Raw genomic sequence first — 18,511 nt, 5'->3', positions numbered from 1 at the left:
GCCCCGCTCCGCCGTGCCCACAGCCCCCCGCCCGCACACCCTCCCGCCCTCCCCGGCAACGCCGACGCTTCCCTACCCAAAGAGGGGGAAAGCAGAGCGACCCGGTAGCCCCACCACCGTTCATAAATACTAATTTTCAGCGAAAGGGGAATAAAACATATCGGCAACAGAACTGCTCTCAGCGCTGTTCCCTTTGCCTGATGCTCCTTGTATAGTTGGGTTTTCTCCTCCTCTCTTTTCCTTTTTTTCCCCCTTTCTTTCCATTTCTTTTCTTCTTTTTTGCTTGTTTTTTTTCCCCCTCCATCACCAAAAGCAAGTCGGGGGAACGGCTGTGTCTGATGCCTTATCTCTTTTGTGCTGACTGCTGGAGATGAGCCTAGGCTTGACCTGACCATGATTCCAAGGACTGGCACTTCTCTTTTACCCCCACTTTGTAGAGATCCAGACCTTCTCTTCCTGATTGTCAAGAAAATTAAATTTTTGCTGAATTTGGAAATCTAGGCAGCAGCAGCTTACTTTTTCCCTGCATCTCTCTGGAATTGTTTCTGGGATATTTCCAAATCATCACAGAAAGCAGGAGGAATGAACCGGCAGCTAGTGAAAATTTTGACAACCTTGTTTGCATTTTTCTTAGAGACAAACCACTTCAGGTAGGTGATACCACTTTGTAATAATATTTGTCAAAAGGTCGTGAGAATCATAACTATAAAGATACTACGTCACAATAACCTAGTTTGTTTGCTGAATTTGAGAGTGTTTTGTGTTCATTCTATATAGACTATCCCTTTTACACTCAGAGACTCGTTGCTTGGTAACAAACACAAAAAATAATAATCTCAAGTTTGGGTGATCTATTTTCCATTTTCTGATGCAAAGATGTGGGGTTTTTTTCACTGTGTATCAGTACGGCTAAGAACATTTTCTTCGGCTTTTCTTCCTAAATGCAAATTCTCTGCTCCTGGCAAAGGTTGTTTAAGAAGTTGCTTTGGTTCCCTCCTCTTCAATCTTTGGAAATGATTGTACTGGTTTTGTCAGGGATGTAGCTATTTGAAATTGGAGAACCAGCCCTCTGATTTTGGGAAAATCCTGGATCAGACTAGTATTGTGTTCACTTAAAGTCCCAATGTTTCTGATTTTTTTTAAATGTTTCATGAGCTTTTGCTTCAGCAATTGACTTTTTTTGTGGTGCTAAGCAAACAGGTCAGTCTTATTAACCAGAATAGCATTTTAGATGAGATTCATTATTGGACTGTATGCTGCTGTGCATCTGCACGAACAGATGAACCTACACGTAAAAGTGTTGTTCTAAGTGTAATGAGGGACACACATAGAGACAGAGTGAAACTGTATTTGTGAGCCTGGCTTCACAACACTACTCATAACTAGTGGGCTCTGAATGAAAACAGAAGTAATTTGTATATGAATAAGTGTATTGTCTTAATTTCCCAGTTTTTATTCTCTTAACTGAATTATTTCATTATTTAAGTTGCATAGATCATCTTCTGTGTGTTAAATATTAAAAATATTTGCAATGGTACCCTGTTATTGACAAAAGCAAAAGGAAGCAAACGCCTCCTATAAATGGAACCTGAAAAAAATGTGTGGAATCACACCACGAGAATTTACTATCACCTTGCCTTGTAACAATTCAGGTGAATTGTTTCTCCTTTGTAGCAAGAGAGGATTTGATATTTTCTTCTCCTTTCAGATGATCAGACATATATCTGATATTTTTATACTTGCACGTAGATGCATGAAAATACCCTATGAAACACTCCTGAAACTGAGAAGTTCCCTTTGGGCAAATATTTAAACAGAGAGTGTTTAAGAAGTCAGAGTCAGAATTACTTTTAATTTAGCTCAAAGATAAAGTGGAAACAGACACAATGAAATTGGTTATTTAAGACTTAAGACAATGTTTTGTTATTAAATCTGTTCCTCTACACACCAAATATGACCGTTTTCATTCTAGGTTTTTTTTCCCTGGGGAACAACCGTGGGGAACTCCCAAACTGTCTTTCTCTGCAATGTATTATGTGTTTGCAATATGCAATGTGCTGTGTACAGAGCATTTCACACACATGATATCATACCAGAAGTTTTCCCTTAAATACTCGAAACAGACGTGTTCAATGAATTTGCATATGAATACCACCTGGTGATACTAAATTTTATTATTCAGTGCTCATGGAGTGGGGGTGAAACCCCCCTAAGATCAGTTGTGACTGACTCCAGAACCCATTTTGCCGTGCTGGGAAGGAATCTGGACACTCATTAGCATGATTTAAATACTTGTTGGGTATCATCTGTAAAAAACAATTAAATTTTTTTTCCCATCTGTATCTTTCCCAACATTAACAAATCCAGTATTTTTCAGTGTTGCTTGTTAAGTGTTGTTGGCTCTTGTTTGGAAGTTTAAGACCACTTTAAACCAGTGTTAACATAACATTTTAACAGCATCCATGCAATTAAAATAATGATATAAAATAGGATATCAAAATCATTCTAAGACGTACCTACACATTAAGGTGAAGAGTAAATTGAATCTTCTTAAAGTCTTAAAACTGTAATGAATTTTTTTTTAAAGCTAAGGCTTTTTCTGAATAGAAAATTGTGTTCATGCATGATACCTGAAACTTGTGTTTATTTCTAGAATAAAGTTTTCAGATGATAGGTAGAGTATGTTGTTCTGTAAAAACATTAATTTCTACCTTCACTGAGTTGAAACAATTTTATTTAGTTATGTAATTTCTTCATGACTTGAATACAATACAAGCTAAATATTAGCTAATGGTGGCTAATAATTTATTTAGGACGACTTTCTGTAAAGAACATGATTCAAGATCTGGAAAATCCCCCTCACAGACCCTGTCTCCTTCAGATTTTTTGGACAAATTGATGGGAAGGACATCGGGGTATGATGCTAGAATCAGACCAAATTTTAAAGGTAAGTTTTCTAAGACTTCTAATGAATTCATTGATAAAGTTTGGGATAAATTATAGGTTTTGAGGGGGTTTTAACCTCAGAGTTTAGATTAAGTTTTCAATAACTTCATTTTTCCAGTGTTATAGTGCCATGGAAAACAGCTGATCCATGAGTGGACTAGGAGACAGAGCAGTGTAGATAATAAGGGTCCAGAGCCTGAAACCCCTCTTTTGACATGACAGTAATGTTCTGCTGTCAGAAAATGCTTCCGAAGACTTTACTAATTTAACTTAGTGAATAGGATTTTCGGCTTCAGACTAAAACCAAATGAGATGACTTGTTTCTGAAATCTTTAAGCCACAAAGACAATATCATTTAAACTTTCATGCTGATATATTGTCTTCCTTATAGCAGCGTCTGAAGAAAAAATATCTATTTTTTCTTTCAACTTGAAGAAAGTAAAATCTTCCCCAAGGTAGGGGGAACTCAAGGAATATACACAGAAGATTTTATCCTGAAAATGCTGAATGAATGATAAAAAACAATGGCTCAGGATCCCTATAAAATATAGAAACTATTTTGTTTGGTACTTTTATAACAGCCCCCATTTCTTCCAAAATTTGGGCGGAATTTTGGAACATTACCACCACCATCCCAGCACAAAGAAGGCTGTGTACTGGAAGCTTCTTTTGCAAACATTATTCCTCAAAGCAAGTTCTCCTTGTTGTAGTCCTGTAAATCCCTGTAGAATAGACCACAGAATATCTTGTGGCTTTCTATGAAAGGAGTTGGGAGGGAAGTTTTCATTGCCAATATTTAGCATTTTGGGAGAGTCCTATAATTCCACCAAAATCATCTCCTCTATGCCAATTTAAAGCTCAGAGTATGGTTTTACTTTGAAAACTGATAGAATGCTATCTTCCTTAACAAATCTCATGACAATGTACATTTGCAACTCATATCTATTAGCTCTGGCCACTGAAATGCATTTTTTCCTGTATTAAGCCTTTTTAGCAGTACTGTGAAAGTCGATAATGGCTGGAAAAAATAATAATTTCTTAGCCAGTGAATGAACTGTAAGGAGAGAAGAAGCTCACATGTCAATGAGAAAAGTGTTTAATTAAATTTAGATCAAAGATCGGTTTCTTCTCTCTGTTCCATATGTGCAAATTACAAGATTTAGAACAAAGTGCCTTTTTTTGACTGCTTCCTATGCCTGAGCAAGGAGCAAACCAGTATGGATTTCAGATCCAAAGGTTTGAAAGCTGACAAATTAAGAAAACCAAGTCAGTGAAGTCTAAAGGCTTAATTTCAGAGTATTTTTCAAAGTGCTTATTGAGTTCCTGAACTGGTGTCCATATCAGCTTATAGTAAGCAATATTGCATTAGTCTCTCACATTAATTTTGTGTGTTTGTATGAGTGTCAGTGAAATTTTAGGGAATGTAAATGAAAGCAGAAATTGCCTGAATTGAGCACAATATCAATCCTTAAGAACATTTTCCTGCTCTTTAAAGAGGGAAGAGCAGGGGGGCAGGGTGGTGTGTGCACTAAAAAATCATCTCTTGCATCTCAGACAAAAACCAGTAACAGCAACAGCCCCATGTACATACAAGACTTAGAGACAGCTCTCTGTTGCTCCCCAGTATGAGTCTACAACCATTTCAGGACAGCACAGGAGGCAGGCTCATGGCTTTGCTGCCCTGACACTGTGGTGTGTGGAGCAGGTATTGTGTGGTGCACGCTGAGCTGTTTGACAGACACTTCTTCCCTCTGAGTCCTGTATTTTGTTTGCATTCCCAAAGTGAAGTTGCTGCCCGTTGACACATATGAGACCTTACTGGGAAAGCATCTGCCATATTTTTGTCTTTGATTTATTTATTAAGTGACACTCCAGAGCAGGATGGTACCTTGTGGTAGCTTGAACTGGTAAATAGATCTTCAATTCTTGCTGATAATTTTGTGTCTGTGAGCTCTCCCAGAGCTCTCAGTCTTCTGGTGAGGGGCCTGAAAGTTCTCCTCGTTCTTTGCTATGTTCACTTGAATGGTATTTTGGACCTCAGAGTCTAGAACTAGGGAGTTAAGTCATGCAGTTTTGAATTTCATATCACCAGTCAAAACCTTGCCAGCTAATAACCCTGTTTATTAGTCAACATCCACGTTTTTGTTGCCCAAGTCTCATCAATGGTTCAAAGAAATGGAAAATACTAATTGTCCTGTATTACATACTTCTTCCTTTTAAAGAATAAGGAAAGCTGCAAAAGAGTCAAAATAAATTTATTTTACTTGAAGTTAGTATGATACAGATTATTTTTTTACTGAGTCTTTACTCTGTTCATAATAAATTGTTCTGGTTTTTAACATTTAAATATATGTTTAAGATAATTTTGAGGGTAAGGCCTATTGCACAATACTGATATTCTAAATCATATAAATGGAAGAATGTATGAAATGCTGAATGAGTACCTGATTCATAACACTTTTCATACTTTAAGGAAAGAACTTTTTATCGTAAAAGAGGCTACTGGAGCATTGGTTTAAACTAGGGATCTTCTATCTGGTTTTGATTTTAGTCTGGGGATAATATTTGTTTACTATGTTTCAGAAAAGACATTGTGAATCAAGATAGTTGGGCCATATTCAGCCTCTTCTTATAAGGTCTTGAGGGACAGCTGTTTGAGGAGTGGCTGAGGGCGCTTGGTCTGTTCAGCCTGCAGAGGAGGAAGCTGAGGGAAACCTCATTGTGGCCTTCAGCATCCTCACAAGAGGAAGTGGAGGGGCAGGCACTGATCTTTTGTCCCTGGTGACCAGTGACAGGACCCGAGGGAATGGGCTGAAGCTGTGTCAGGGGAGGTTTAGGTTCAATATTAGAAAAAGATTTTTCACCCAAAGGGTGGTTGTGCACTGGAACCGGCTTCTCTGAGAAGTGGTCACAGCACCAAGCCTGAGAGAGTTCAAGAAGCATTCGGACAATGCTCTCAAGCACATGTGGGATTCTCTTGGCCCCTGTGCAGGGCCAGGAGTTGGGCTTGATGATCCTGATGGTCTCTTCCAACTCAGTTCATTCTGTGATTCTCTGATTCTACTCATGGATTTGTCTAGCTTTTTCTGCTTTAGACCACTTACACAGCTTTTTCTGCATCCAGTACAGGGATTTTAAAGTGTCAGAAAACTCTGATTTCATGGAAATGCAACTGAGTAGAACACATTTATCTTATGCCACTGATTATACAATAATTAAATATACTTTTATGACTAGTTTGAATTACTGGAAAACAGCAGCTGTTAGATTAATTTTTGAAATAAAGGCTGTGCACTCTAAAGAGAGAGGAAAATGCTACTTACTGGAACAAGGTGTTTTATCCAGATAAAGCATTTCTTCATTAGTGACTACTTTTTCCTATCTTGTTCTTGCAAATTAAAAAATTCAGGGAGATAGTGGAAGAGCAACAGGTGAATATATAAACATTTAGACATCAACAACAGGGGTTCTTTTGTTGCGATTTTTTTGTGGCTGGTTTTTTTTTTTTGGTTTTGTGCTTGTTTTTCTTCCCAGCAGTACTGTATAATGAAAGATACTTTCTCTTTTGTATTGTTCTGTCTTATATAATCATTCGAATGCAGAAAAACATATTTCTTTTTCTTTTTGATTTCAAGTAGTTGGATACAAAATGTCCAGACATTAAGAGGGGATATCTCCCTGATGAAAAGCCAGAAGGAAGTTCCAGAGTGACAGCTCTCAATACTGCCCTTCTTTAATCACTCTCTGTCAGATATTTAATGCACTCTTTTTCATCTTCCACTTATCTTTCATTGAATTGGAATAGGCTAATAATTTGTGTAAGGACACAGAGGGGAATACTTTTAAATGTAAATATGAAGACTGCAATCTAGTACTAACTGAAGTCCCTGAGTGTCTTTCTGTTGACAGCAAATGTATGCTTATGGTCCTGTGAGTTGATTTGCAGTTTCTTCTTCAATTATAGCATCAACTGAGCATGGTTTCTGAAATATAATAACAGGTGAGGCTTGGACAATGTATTTTTACTTTATTAATATTAATTTTCTATTATTTTATGGTAAAACACAAGAGAAGCAATGTCTTTTACTTTCTCCAGTGCTCACTTTGCTTTCAAAGTTAAAAAAAGGCAGGAAATAGCAGTGTAGATCACCTCTGTTATGAAACTAGCCAAGAATGTGCTTTCTCATTGCTAGAAGCAAGGGATGGTGAAGTGGTATCTTAGCTTAGTGTACATTCAGCTCAGGCTCAAGAGCACTGCATGTAATGCCAAGATACAAGGGATCAATCTAAAACAATTACAACAAGAGATGTGATGCTAATGGAGAGCCAGCTTGATTTAACACTTCCAAGCGGATGTTGATCTTCAGAGGTTACTAAATTATTTCAACTTTTTAACACTTTTGTAATCTACCACCACTAAAAATCTAAAAGCAATCTAGAAATTATCAGATAGAAAAAACTCTATTATCTATAGGCACTGCTATGTCCATAATGCCAAATACTTTAAGTAACAGGCTGCCCTGGGTACAGAGCAGGGGAGTTGTCACCAAGAACTGAAGAAGTGTGCTATCTTCAGGTATAGAAAACATTTACAATGAAGATGATAGTTATTTTCTTTGTACTGACTTTCATTCCATGTTTTAAATTTAGTCTTTCTGATTGAATTGCTATTTACTAAAGATTATTCTGATTTTTATGGAATTACATGAAGGTATGCAGCAATAGTGCCTGTTAATGTTACCCTCATAACTGCATGGTGCAATACAGTGTGAATAAACTTGCTTAACAGCTGCTGTTTTGTTAGTGATGCAGTTTGGGGGTGTAAGGCCATAGTTGTAAAAGATTAGGCTGTGATTACAGCAGTGTAATGCCATTTTCATGCCGAGTCCGTGGGTTTATATCTGAATAATAAACACATGGACTAAGTAATTTACTGACAATTAGCCTGACAACTGTTACAGGAAATGGCTTATGCACTTTAATACTTTAACTCCTTGGCAGCAAGGATCAGGTTTTCCCATATGTTCAAACTCATTGCTTACTTTATTTGGCCCCTGAATTGACCAATAATGAAATGTTTAAAAAACATGAATGGAAAACACTGAATGACATTTAAGAGTGAAATTAGTGGCATCGAGTTTAATAAATAAAAGCAGTTTTCATGCACATGATAAGAGGATTTGTCTGCAAAAGTTGACCCTTATCTAGACATATAAAAGTTGAAAAACATACCAAAGATAAGCTGCGGGACTGTAGCAATTTGTTCTCCAGCCTCCCCACTCCACTTCGGTTGGTTATAATTACTGGCCCTGAAGTCAGATGTGGTGAATATCCTGTACTGGGCTATTCTTGACAAAGGGCCAAGTTCAAAGGCTCAGAGGGCCAAGTCCAATGGAGACTCAAATCTTGTTCAGGCAGAGCAGTGTGTAGTAAGAAAGGGCACTTTATTGGTGCATTCAAGTTTTAGGGCATGGGATGAGGATTCTTTATAGGAGAAGGGTGACTAACGAGGCACTTTTCAGATCTGGCCAGACCATTGCACTCCCTAAATACAGTTGCTTGAGATGTCCTAGCGTATATTATTAGGGAGGTAAACTGCTGTTTTATTTTCTGTCTTGAAACACATCTAAAACTTTGCAATGTTTTCAGATAAAGCCATGTACGCACACCTCATTGCACAGCAAGATGCTGCACAAGGATTCTTACCCACAGGACATGGGATTTATTTAATTTTGTTTTATTTTTCTTCAACCGCAAAAATGAAGCTAAGGAAATGGTACTGAGTCTCTGCCCTATGTACATTTATGCACATTTTCAGGCAGAAGGAGCCTTTTAATTGTGTTTCTTTTAAAACTGCTAGGGGGAAAAGAAAGGGCTATGGACCTTGCACTTCTTCCTTTCTTACTTTAATTTCAGGTTCTTTCTCAGAACATGAATAGGCTGGATGAGTTGCATGACTAGTTAGGTTATGTCTAGGCTACTAGACAAATGGGGCCAGACAGCAAGCTCAAGGCACCCCTGGTTAGCTACACTGCTTGGCTTTTTGCTCATCCCCTGGATCTCTTTCTGAGCTACCCACAGCCAGCTGCTTCCAGGGCAAGCCAGAAAGGCTGTGAGCACGCAGCAGGGTAAAGCACAATCTAACCAATGCTGCCTGGCATCCAAGCTGAGGATCAGTCCAGGTCTTCTTTTATATATAAATGTTTAGCCACAGTCATCTGTATTGTATTGGTGTGTTGCCTTTATTCAGAACCAATTATTTAATTTAGAGATATCAATAGATTTGGCTCTCGTCATGGAATATTATTCTGCTGCTGCATAAACTGCAAAGGAGATTTCTGAAAAACAAATATCAAAGCAGAGCGAAAAGACCTTTCATATCAAAGGAGTAGATGCTATTGTTTTGATCATATTCTAATATAAGTGTAATGTTTTTATCACATCCAGTGTCATGCTCACGCTTAAATTTTTTATGCAGTTGAAGCCAAGGCCCTTGGGTCACTCATTAAGGATCTTGTTGTGTTTTGGCTGTTTTAAAAAGCATGCAGTTTATATTTAGAACATGTAAAAACATGTACATTAAATTTACTGTAAGTATATACATTTATAATCTACAAACCTATTTTACACAGTTACTAGAAAAATGAATTCATAAACCAGAAATATGCAGTTTTATTAGACAGAATCAATACTTTATTTTTTTTCCTCTGTAGATTTCCACAGAATCCTAGAACAGTTTGCGTTGGAAGGGACCTTAAAGATCATCTAGTTCCAACCCTCCTGCCACAGGAAGGGACACCTTCCACTAGACAAGATTTCTCAGATCTCAGGTCAACCTGGCCTTGAGAACATCCAGGCATGGGTCCTTCACAACTTCTCTGGGCAACCTGTTCCAGAGTCTCACCACCCTCACAGAAAATAGTTTCTTTCTAATGTCTGATGTAAATCTACTCTCAGTTTAAAGACATTATCTTTTGTCATGTCACTACATGTCCTTGTAAAATGCCCCTCTCCATCTTTCTTGTAGGCTCACTTTAGGTAGGCTAGAAGGCTGCTGTAAGGTCTCCCCAGAGCCTTGTCTTCTCCAGGATGAACAAACCCAGCTCTCTCAGTCTGTTCTCATAGAATAGGTGTTCCAGCCATCTCCTCATGTTTGTGGTCCTTCTTTGGACCTGTTCCAACTAATCCATGTCTTTCCTGTGCTGAGGGTGCCAGAGCTGGATGCAGTATTTCAGGTGGGGTCTCATGAGAGCAGAGCAAAGGAGGACAGTCCTCTCCCTCTCCCTCTCCCTCTCCCTCTCCCTCTTTCTCCTTTCTCCTTTCTCCTTTCTCCTTTCTCCTTTCTCCTTTCTCCTTTCTCCTTTCTCCTTTATGTCCAACTCTTTCTCCTTTTTCCTTTCTCCTTTCTCCTTTCTCCTTTCTCCTTTCTCCTTTCTCCTTTCTCCTTTCTCCTTTCTCCTTTCTTTCTCCTTTCTCCTTTCTCCTTTCTCCTTTCTCCTTTCTCCTTTCTCCTTTCTCCTTTCTTTCTCCTTTCTCCTCGGGGCTGTTTCCCATCCCTGCTCTGCCCAGCCTGTGCTGGTGTTTGGCATTGCCCTGCCCACAGGACCTTGCACTTGGCCTCATTGAACCTCATGAGGTTCACACAGGCCCACCTCTCAAGCCTCTCAAGGACCCACAGGATGGCATCCCTTCCCCCCAGTGTGCTGACCACACCACCCAGCTGGGTGTGTGTCCCACTGTCCATGTTGCTGATAAAGACATTAAGCAGCACCAGTCCCAGTAGTGACACGAGCTGTTGGACTTGGACATTGAGCTGTTGACTACAACTCTAGCAGGATTGATGAAAGAGGTTCCTGGTCTCCAGAGTCCCTTATCACCATGCTTGGGGCTCTCTAATCTTTCCTGGTGCTCCTCAGGCAGCTCCTGGCTGTGTCACTGGCACCCAGATGAAGCAGCAGCAGTGGGTAACAGTGGGCTGTACGAGGGTGAGCAGCTCACCTCTCTTGAGAGCACATGGGTCCTCCTTCCACACCTCGTGGAGGAGTCACCCACTGCCCCTTTTCTCAGTGCACAGGTTGTTACACAGGGAGCAGATGGACTTGCCTTAGTTCCAGCAGCAATCCTGATCTGACAAGTCTTTCCTCTTCACTCTCCAGAGCAGTGAAGTGGTTCTGTGATGGCACCTCAGCCTTCAGGGGAAGTCTCATCCTCCTGCAGGTCCTTGCCTGTGCAAACTTCCATTCTTCATTACTGCCCCCTCTCTCTCTGTGTGTTGGGGGGGGGTTTCTTGACTATGGGTACGTGCAAATCTCTGATTAAGTTGTCCAAAAATGTATGTATGAAAATTCAGCTTCCAAATAAGCAATTCACAGTCTTTCACAGAAATGTGTGATTTTAAGTCTGCAGAGAGGAGCCCCCCCTAGATGATGCAGGCAGGGAGGTATGGGGTCTGGCAGAATTCTAAGATGAAGGGTGCGTCATGTATGGAATAGGGATTTGTCAATGTCAGAAACACCAAGTCCATGGTTAAAATTCTAAATTTATATATATATAAAGGCTCTGATACTGGAAACTGTGCAAGATCTAAGCCATACAGTACATGAGAGAGAAGTGTAATTCACCAAGCACTCAGTTACTTATGAGGGTTAAATAAGAGCAGCCTGGTGGCTTATTTGAGCTGCACCAGCTACCAACAATCCTCAAGTGTTGCCAGGGAATGAAGACGTTATGATTACCCCTGATGCATCAACCCCATGTTAGCATTTCATGAGTCAATAAAAGAAGAAAGCATTTAAAATAAGACTTAGGTGGAATATGAGCCCACAAACAAACCCCACACCCCTCTCTAGAAATCTCTGATCCACCAGCTTTGTAACTCTTGGCAGTGCATTATTGTTTTACTTTAAGTTTCTCAGATTCTCTCAATTTTGCTCTCAAGTGTGCACAGAAGTGCCCCAGTCTGCTTCACAGAGCACCCACCTCTCTCCTAATCCAAATTTAGCCTCTCTGATGAGGCACTGCTCCACCTCCATCTCCCTATATGGACCAGGCATCTCAGAGCCTACCTTATATTCCACAGGAAAAAGATTCCTCTTAGTGTGGATCTGTAATCACTTAACTTGCCATACTGCCACCCCCAAACAAATGGTGTCTTCTAGGTGGCCTGCCATCCTCTACAATACATAGAAGATTTTCTGGCCCAATTTTCCCTCACCTTAAAGAGTTCTCCATCTGACCCAAAGGAGTATAAATGATTCTAAGAGGTCTATTTTGAAGTAAAGAATTCAAACTTGAGCAAGCCAGGAAAAAAAATTGCAAAGGGAATGTGACTTTTCAACCTTTCAATGTTGCTGCTTGTCTGAGAAAGGAGAGCCTTTACTCTTGACCACTTTGATGAGATGCACAGAAGTGCCTGTTGTAGCCAGTACACTTTAGGGGCAACTGATGTGACTGTCACAGAAAATGTTGTAAGGACAGGGTTTGAGAAACAGCACTTCACTCATATTTCCTGATGATTGCCCCAACCATTAAGATAGAAGTATTTTTAGCAGTATCCACAGCTGCATGAATGGTAGAATTCATTTAGGATGAATCCCATCTCCTCTGAATAAAAGACAGTGAGAGATATCCCACCCCATTTTCCTAAAAATCCACAACCTCATAGTCAAGAGATGCAAGTCAGCATCCTTTCAATCTGAGACAGGCATAGAAGCTCTTAGAAGGGATCCTTTCTGCATGAAATCTCTCAATGGTTTGTTATTGGCCACAAAATGAATTGTATTTTAGAAGGAAAGACTGAAATTCTTGACTGATTTTTCAGTGTAAGGTTCTATATGCTGATCTGGTGCAGTGGTCAGAGCAGTGGATCCTGAAGGGAAGTACCTCAAGCCCCCTGAGGATCACAGTTTCAGGAGGGCACACAAAAGAGCCCATTGCAGATTACTTCCTCTCTGCAAGTAGAACCCTGCTGTGCTGAAGCATCATGTTCTGCCCCATGGACCACCTGGTTCCTCCCCAAGGGCCTGGGTATTCTGCACCAAAGCAGCAGCCACTGCAACTCCTTCTGAGATTTTTTTTGGCTGTAATAAACACTGGGCTGTCTAGGGAGGCACAGTAGCAGAATGATGCTCTTCTCCCAAAGCTAAAAACCTCTACCTGTGTATTTCTGTGCCTCCAAAGCCCAGGGCTGCAGAGAAGCAACTGGGCACAGCTGTGACTGGCTGAATTGTGGGCGCTCTCCACTAAGGAATGGTAACCAACACTCAGTTGATTCATGCTGCACGAACAAACTCATTGCTCCTCCACCCCAGGAATACAACTATGGGTTATCTCCCTTGCTTTTGTCCTTGGGGAAATATATCTGAGAAAAGGCTAAATGCTTTCCTTAAACTGACATAATTAGTCAGGGAAAACTTAGGATTAAAATTTACCAGATCAATACTCATTGTGTTAGGCTGCCTCTAATGCCTACACTCCCAATGTGTGCTGGTTTATGTCTGTGTCTCAGGCTATGAAACCATGGTATCAGAATTGCTACTTCTTCTTGCACTGTTTACCATGTCTGATAAAGTATTAGTCCTAAATAATAAATAAAACAACAGAACATCTTGCTCAGAGGGCTGCTATAAACTCTCACACTGCAATTTAAATCAGCTGTTGAAGAGATGCAAATTACATGCATAGTGCCAAAGCAGGAGCATACGTAAAAATTCCTTTTTTTTCCAGTTGTGAATTTGCCTGTTGCCGGTGCATACACACATGTGCATGTGTTTATGCACAGGCAACAGGCAAATTCCCCCTCCTGTTAAGCTAAAACTGAGGATATGTTTACTCCATGTAAGTTTCAGACTGCAGCAATTTTCTTTTCCAGACAGCGAATCCCATCAGATGGAGCAGTCTGAGGTGTTAAAGCCTTTGGTCAGTCTGGTTATAGGAAACATCCAAAAATAAGCATTTGGGAGAATTTTTCAGCTCGTTGGCTCTGTACCCCTGCAAATAATTTTGCACTCTTTGGCTTCATACCCCTGAGAGTTTTGGTTTTTGTCACACTTCAGAGGTGTGTTTTGTGCAAGGCAAAGCACACACACAGTCTGTTAAAACCAGACTTTAACTCCTTGGTTTTTTAATAAAATATAAATCTGACTTATCAAAGTTAAATATAATTAGGGATAGATTCAATTTATATGAATAAGTTCCTCAGTGTGGACACAGTCTCATTGGGATGACTTTGTAGAAGACCTTTGGATGACTTTGTAGAAGACCTCTGGTCAGCATGACTACTGGTGGTAGAAGCCAGAAAAAATCATATGCCCTGACCCTGCAATGTAGTTTATGTCAGCAGAGCTCTGTGCCTATGTGAAAGCCATGTGGTGCCCCTCACAGCAATGCAGTGAACATCCTGCATCAAAGAGCAGATTTGGTATTGATAAAAAAGGCAGTCAGTTTAGGAGATGCTTATTTTTTAGGCTGGCAAAGAGTTCTCATTCCCCTCCCATTCTTCCAGTCATTCTTCCAGTCATTTAATATACAAAGAACAGATGACAGAAAAAAATGCTTGTGAAAGACACCCAAGAAGCATCTTAAGGATGTTTTGCAGTAAAAACACAAATTCTTTTTTGTATTTAGGATGTGGGATTCAAGAAAGGATATTCCCCAAAGGAAAGGAGATGTGTGAAGGAGACGGATAGGAGGCTGAGTTAAACAAGCAGCAGATCAGTTGATGGGAGCATTGAAAATGAGAGTCAGTATGGAGGAATTAATTTCAAAATAATCTTTTGCACACATTGTGTGAAAATGAGTTGAATTGTAAGGAGGTAAAAAATACTAAATACTTAAAAATAAAAGGAAAATTTTATTTTGTTAGTGCAAGATCTGGTGGGTGTTTGCGTCAGTGTCTCTGATCTGTTGCTGATTGACATCTACAGCAGCTCCTGACCATTTCTGTTGTCATTTGTCCCTATCACTGAGCCATCCTATTTGTCTAAATCCCATTGTTCACCTGTGTCCCATGTATCATTTGGTGTATAATTCCATATCAGCCGTAAATCAATGTCTGCTCTCTAATATTAGTCACCCAAACTGCTTTTATAATTCAAGTCCTGCATATGCCTTCAGACAGTAAAACAAGGAAGATTATGGAGAAAAGCTGATAGAATTGTTAAATAAAATGAATGTCTGAGGCCCAGAGAAACAAGAAAGGAGTTAAAATGGGTTCTGAGTCCTTTCTGTAGCCACAGGGATAGGAATTGTCTAAACCTGTATTTGAGACTATAGCTGTTGACACTTATAGCTGAGCTCCCATTAATTTCTGCAACACAAGATCAGAATCACAGAGAAGGAACAAAGTAAGACATATTTATAGAGAAATGAACAAAGTAACACTTTTTAAAAATAAATATTTTGAGATGTGTGCCAAGAAAGAGTAACCAGTTCATTCTGACTTAAAATAGAAACATAAGTTAGCAGCAAGATTTTAATATTATTATTAATACGTTTCTTTTTTTCTTTCTTTCTTTCATTGAGTAGATCTTCCCTCCTACCTTCTCTTTTCAGTGAACATATCTATATCTTGTGAACATATGTCTATCTATCTATCTATCTATCTATCTATCTATCTATCTATCTATCTATCTATCTATCTATCTATCTATCTATCTAAAGTCTTTCAAGTGAACATATCTACCTCATGGTCTTGAGACCATGCAGTCTCACATGAGCTGGCTACCCTGGCTTCATAAAACATTATTAATAAGATTACCTAGAAGGAGTTTGTCTGACCTTATGCTGGAGTGCAGATTTCATGATTTCATGACTGTAGATATAATACCATCCTTTATTTAACCACATACAGGATTATCCCAGGCCTCTGCACACGTTATGCAGTTCACATGCCAATCAGCAGGGAAGAGCTCTGTTTTTATTAATGCAGAGCAACTGAGTAGTTTCTCATGATCAGGTGTGAGGATCGCGTCTGCTGAGAGCCACTTCAGTGAGCACTGTTTTGCGTTAGCAAGAGAAATAGAGGTCCAGATCTTTTTATGTCAGAAGAAAAACAAACAATTCCTTTTGCCCAAATGGTGTCCATTGCTCTATTGCATTGGAAGAAGGAAAACTTTAGAAAGAGATGCCTTGTGAAGAGGTGCTTGTTATGACTTGAAAATATGAAAGGTTAGTGGAAAGCTCAGACAAAGAAAAATAATTTGATGAACATATGAAAGATTAAGGATTGATTTGAATATTCGCAAAACTTACATAAATTTCAAATAACTTTGTACTCTAATCTTGTAGTTCCATTGGGAAGTTTCTAGATGTAAGATTTCTGATTCACTGTTTTTTAGACTTATTCCCACAGTTTCTTTTGCACGTGGAACATTTTAGCTCAGGGAGTGGCTGCACCCAGTCACAAGTGTTGCTGAGGGTTATGTAGAAATATCTGAGTGAGCTTTCAAGTAATTTGCTCAGAGATGTGCTGCACAGCACTGGGGTGATACAGAGCTCAGCAGGAGCTATAATATCTGGGGTTAATGGCCTCCAGTGAATTCCAGCCTGCCATGACCACATTGGTACCATCCCTCAAACTCCCTACGTGAAAGCCAGCTCCAGCACATTTATACAATCCATTGTGACTGCTGGGGCTGTATTTCTCTGCAGACCAGCTCAGGTTAGCTGGGTAAATCAGGAGCATGTCAACTGTTTAACAGGTTTTTCTTTTCTGAACTCCTGGTTTGTGAAGCGAAATGAAACAGCGCCCGAAAATTGTTCTTGTTCAGTGTCTATTAGATAACCTGTGTGGATATATCCCACTGTAACCCAGAGCTGACAGTAATGTATGTTTCTGTTATCAGCCTCAGCAGAAAGAGTCAGGGAAGAATGAACACATCATATGGACTATCCTGTAATGCCAAATGCAGAACTGAAGAGGATTTGTAGAGTGAGACTTGCCTTCCTCTGCCAGAACTGGGTCTGGGGACAAAAGCATTCACTGAATCTGAAACATGCCAATCCAACAATTTTCACAAGAGCTTTAAGGCACAAAAAAGTGCATCTTAGCAGGGATTCTCCTTCCTTGAAATATTGATAGGATTTTACCAGCATGACTCCAGTTACATTCAGCAGTAGTCCCACAGCTGAAAACTCACATACTACTTCAGGAATTGACTATTCACTGTTTGAGCTCAAGCTGTGTCAATGTACATATATATAGAGATGGCTTTAGCAGTACTTACTCCAGAGAATTTTCTTTCTGTGACTCTGCCTGTGATCACCTGTACCTGACAATCACTGGAGTATTTGTCTTGGGAGGCCTCAGTGGTATTTTGCTGAAGAAGAGCTTTCAATTCTGCAATATCACTTGCCCTTTTTACATCCAGGTCGTCTCATAGGGCCACATTCTTGCTTAAATGCTTTCTCAAGCAAGTGAAGGGAAGCAGCTTAAATCTGGATGTAAGAGTAGAGTTCTCTTTTTGTTTGTTTGTTCATATATATTTGCATGTGCACTTATGGAAATAGGCAGCTGGAATGAGGGAAAAATTGTACTTTCTGCTGTCATGCTTTCCTGCTCATTCCATCCAGCATTGCCTCTGTAGCTCACCTGCTATGGGTAGGGCATGTGGTGTCTCCCCCAGACTGAAAGATATCATTTTTATAAATGGTATTGCTCACACGCATTTCTCAGACACTTGGTAATTCTTGAACTGAGTGATATCGATGGTAATGAGAGTCCTAAAAAGATTTTAGACACCTAAAGATCTCTCCAGGTTTTTCTCTGATTCTGTAAGTGCTTTTGTGACTCTTAGCCTCAGTCTGTTGGTTATAATTATATATTGATTACACAAAATATGATTCTGAGTCTTGAATGGAATAGTAAGCACCCAAAATCATAGCCATATTCCTACCAGGGCAAATGGCATTCTCAGCAAGCTAAGTTATTATATATGACAGATGAACTTTCAGAGGATGTTGGTTTTAGCTTGATGAAGCAGAACAATAATTTTGTCTTTATTTGAGTTTACCAGCAAATTGAATCAGTGCAAAATAGCATACAATTACTGCATTTCTTGAGACCTCTGGCCTTATGGATTTTTGTGTTTGGTTTGACTGGTTACTTTTTTGTTTGTTGTTGTTGTTTTTGTTTGGGTTTTTTTGTTTGTTTTTTATTTGTTTGGGTTTTGTTTTTTTGGTGTGGTTTTATTTTTTTGTTTTTCTAGGTTTTTATTTAATTTGGAGAGGTTTTTTATTTGTTTCTTTAGTAGGTATTATTATAATGAATTAATAGTAAGTGTCATAAATTTAATAATCCACACTGGATTGTGTTGAACACTTCTAAGGAAGAAGGAATTCTGTGTTTACTGGGCATGGTTATACTTAGGCAGTCAGGGTGATGAAGTTGACAGAAAACCCATAGAAAGACAACCTTATAGAAGAAAGGCATCACTACCCAGCACAAAAATGTCACCTTGATTTGTCAGCCTTAGGGTAACTATGTTGTCCTGGTGCTGTTAATTTTGCCTCCTGTGACTGAGCTGTTAAAACCCTAATGAGAGGATGATGTTTAAATAGAGGAAAA

At 39.4% G+C, this 18,511-nt stretch overlaps 1 protein-coding gene across 1 annotated transcript in view; it reads left to right on the top strand.

Moving 5' to 3' along the window:
• Nucleotides 1-48: 48 nt before the first annotated feature.
• GLRA2 (glycine receptor alpha 2) overlaps nucleotides 49-18,511 on the top strand; it is a 120,152-nt gene continuing 101,689 nt past the window's right edge. The window contains exons 1-2 of the mRNA XM_005426170.2: nucleotides 49-650; nucleotides 2,814-2,947. Of these exons, the coding sequence (XP_005426227.1) occupies nucleotides 583-650; nucleotides 2,814-2,947 (202 nt within the window). The 5' untranslated portion in view covers nucleotides 49-582. The remainder of the gene's footprint in view (nucleotides 651-2,813; nucleotides 2,948-18,511) is intronic.

Source organism: Geospiza fortis, unplaced genomic scaffold, assembly GCF_000277835.1.
Source record: "Geospiza fortis unplaced genomic scaffold, GeoFor_1.0 scaffold285, whole genome shotgun sequence".
NCBI classification, from domain to species: Eukaryota; Metazoa; Chordata; class Aves; order Passeriformes; family Thraupidae; genus Geospiza; species Geospiza fortis.
This window is presented reverse-complemented; position numbering and strand designations above follow the sequence as displayed.